Raw genomic sequence first — 2,827 nt, forward strand, 5'->3', positions numbered from 1 at the left:
GATCCCTAGCCATTAGTCTTTGGAATGGAGATCTTTTGATGGTTTGGTCCAAGGCGAACCACCTGAATTATTAGCAGTCTTCTCAACAAAGATAAAGGTCCTAATGATATCTCTTGGTGTTGCTTGCATGCAGCTTCCACAGACATTGTTGCATTTCTTTTATCCTTCGCTTTAGATTGTTTGGTCCGTGATGAAACTTCGGAATTGTTATCAGTCTTTCTCAACCACGACGGAGGTGCGTCTTTTTTTAGGGGTTATTTTTTTATCTTGTTTGCTTACAGCTTTCGTAAACTCAGTCGCCTTACTTTCAAGCTTTTCATTTGATTATTTGGTCCGTGACCAACCTCTAGAATTGTTAGCAGTTTTCGTTCTCGACCAGGATGGAGGTTTTATTTGCTGTCAGTAACCATAAACCTTGTTGCATTATTTTCAGGCTTCTCTTTTGATTGTCTGATTCGTGAACAACCTTCGGAAGTGTTAGCAGTCTTCTTTTTCGACGAGGACGGAGGTTCTAATGTTCTCTCTTGATCTTGCTTGCTTGCAAAATCCATCCACTTTGTCGTAGTACGTTAAGGTTTTTCTTTTGATTGTTTGATCCGTGACCAACCTTTGGAATTGTTGGCAGTCTTCTTTCTCCATCGGGATGGAGGTCCTGATGTTATCGTTTTATCTTCTTTCCTTGCAGGTCCCGTAAAATAAACCGCATTTATATAGGGTTTCTCTTTTGATTTTTCGGTTGGTTGCGAACCTTCAGAATTGTTAGCGGCCCTTTTTATCTCTGATGTTATCACTGTATCTTGCTTGCTTGTAGCATTTATAAACTTTGTCGCATTCATTTCAGGTTTCTCCTTGGATTGTTCGGTCTGTGGTGAACCTCTGGAATGGTTAGTAGTCTTCTTTCTCAACCAGGATGGAGGTCCCAATGTTATCATTTTATCTTCTTCTTTCCTAGCATCTTGCATCAACCCGATCTCATTTATTTCAGCTTTCTCTTCTGATTGTTCATTCGGTGGCAAATCGGCGGAATTGTTAGCCGTCCTTTCTAACCAGGATGGGGTTACTAATGTTATCTTTTCATCATGTTTGCTTACAGCTTGCATCAAATTTGTCCAATCTATTTCTGGTTCCTCTTTTGATAGGTTGCTGGATGGCGAACCTTGGACATGGTTAGTAGTCCTTTCCAAAATGGACGGGATTACTAATGCTATCGCTTCATCTTGTTCGCTTGTAACTTGCATTAACTTTATGCTATCTATTCGAGGGTTATGTCCCAATTGTTCGTTGTGTAGTGAAGCTCTATAACTATTAGCAGTCTTTTCCAACCAGGATGGGCTTGCTAACGTTATCTTTTCATCTTGTTTGCTTGCAGCTTCGTCAACCTTGTTGCATTTATTTTCGGTTTCTCTGTCTATTGTCGGTTTGTTAGCCCTATTAGCTATCATCGACGTCATTTCTTGCTCTGGTCAGCTAAAGCATCTACCTAGAGATGGAATTATATCTTACCATGCTACAGGTTACCCATAATGAGAAATGTCTGGCCAAGAGTAAGCCATTGCTTCCTTTCCAACCATGGACAAGACAACACTGTTCCTATGGTGATGATCCACCGATCAGACTACTGCAAGTCTGTCTTCCACCTTCGTCTACGGTACCGGTACAGTACAGTACCGTGACAAGTCTACTCGTAGATTAACGATCTACCCTATGGTTGCAATCAAGGATAACTTCTTCAAGAGAAACTATAGTACTCAATGGGACACTTGAAACAAGTTGTGATGATGAAAGGGTTAAGTAGGCTGGCGATTTGTGTCATGGACTTCTATTTCTAAATGAAGTAATATTCTATTAAATCGTTGTCTAGTTTAGCAAGTTACACTTCAAAGTAGTTTTACAACATCGTCAATGATTTTAAATGAGTGAAAGTGATTCAGATAGATAGACACAGAAGATCTACAGTGTAATTAAATAATCGTAAATCATATNTTCGGCCTGATTGAGTTTGGAAAAGTCTGTCCGTCCAACAAGAATGTCTAGTCACAGCGACTTTTAATAATATTCTATTAAATCGTTGTCTAGTTTAACAAGTTACACTTCAAAGTAGTTCTACAACGTCGTCAATGATTTTAAATGAGTGAAAGTGATTCAGACAAATAGACACAGAAGATCTACAATGTAAGTAAATAATGGTAAATCATTTTTCCATATTTTCGGCCTGATTGAGTTTGGAAAAGTCTGTCCGTCCAACAAGAATGTCTAGTCACAGCGACTTTTAATAATATTCTATTAAATCGTTGTCTTGTTTAACAAGTTACACTTCAAAGTAGTTCTACAACGTCGTCAATGATTTTAAATGAGTGAAAGTGATTCAGACAAATAGACACAGAAGATCTACAGTGTAAGTAAATAATGGTAAATCATTTTTCCATATTTTCGGCCTGATTGAGTTTGGAAAAGTCTGTCCGTCCAACAAGAATGTCTAGTCACAGCGACTTTTAATAATATTCTATTAAATCGTTGTCTAGTTTAACGAGTTGCACTTCAAAGTAGTTTTACAACATCGTCAATGATTTTAAATGAGTGAAAGTGATTCAGATAAATAGACACAGAAGATCTACAGTGTAATTAAATAATCGTAAATCATATTTTCGGCCTGATTAAGTTTGGAAAAGTCTGTCCGTCCAACAAGAATGTCTAGTCACAGCGACTTTTAATAATATTCTATTAAATCGTTGTCTTGTTTAACAAGTTACACTTCAAAGTAGTTCTACAACGTCGTCAATAATTTTAAATGAGTGAAAGTGATTCAGATAAATAGACACAGAAGATC

At 37.6% G+C, this 2,827-nt stretch overlaps 1 protein-coding gene across 1 annotated transcript; it reads right to left on the reverse strand.

Moving 5' to 3' along the window:
* Positions 1 to 569: 569 nt before the first annotated feature.
* TRIADDRAFT_62775 (uncharacterized protein) lies at positions 570 to 1,451 on the reverse strand (the record flags this gene model as incomplete). Its single annotated transcript, XM_002118728.1, has 1 exon — positions 570 to 1,451. The coding sequence occupies one exon, from the start codon at positions 1,449 to 1,451 to the stop codon at positions 570 to 572; it is 882 nt and encodes a 293-aa protein (XP_002118764.1).
* Between the last annotated feature and the right edge of the window lie 1,376 nt (positions 1,452 to 2,827).

The sequence above is a fragment of the Trichoplax adhaerens genome, genomic scaffold (assembly GCF_000150275.1).
Source record: "Trichoplax adhaerens TRIADscaffold_780 genomic scaffold, whole genome shotgun sequence".
Classification (NCBI taxonomy): Eukaryota; Metazoa; Placozoa; class Uniplacotomia; order Trichoplacea; family Trichoplacidae; genus Trichoplax; species Trichoplax adhaerens.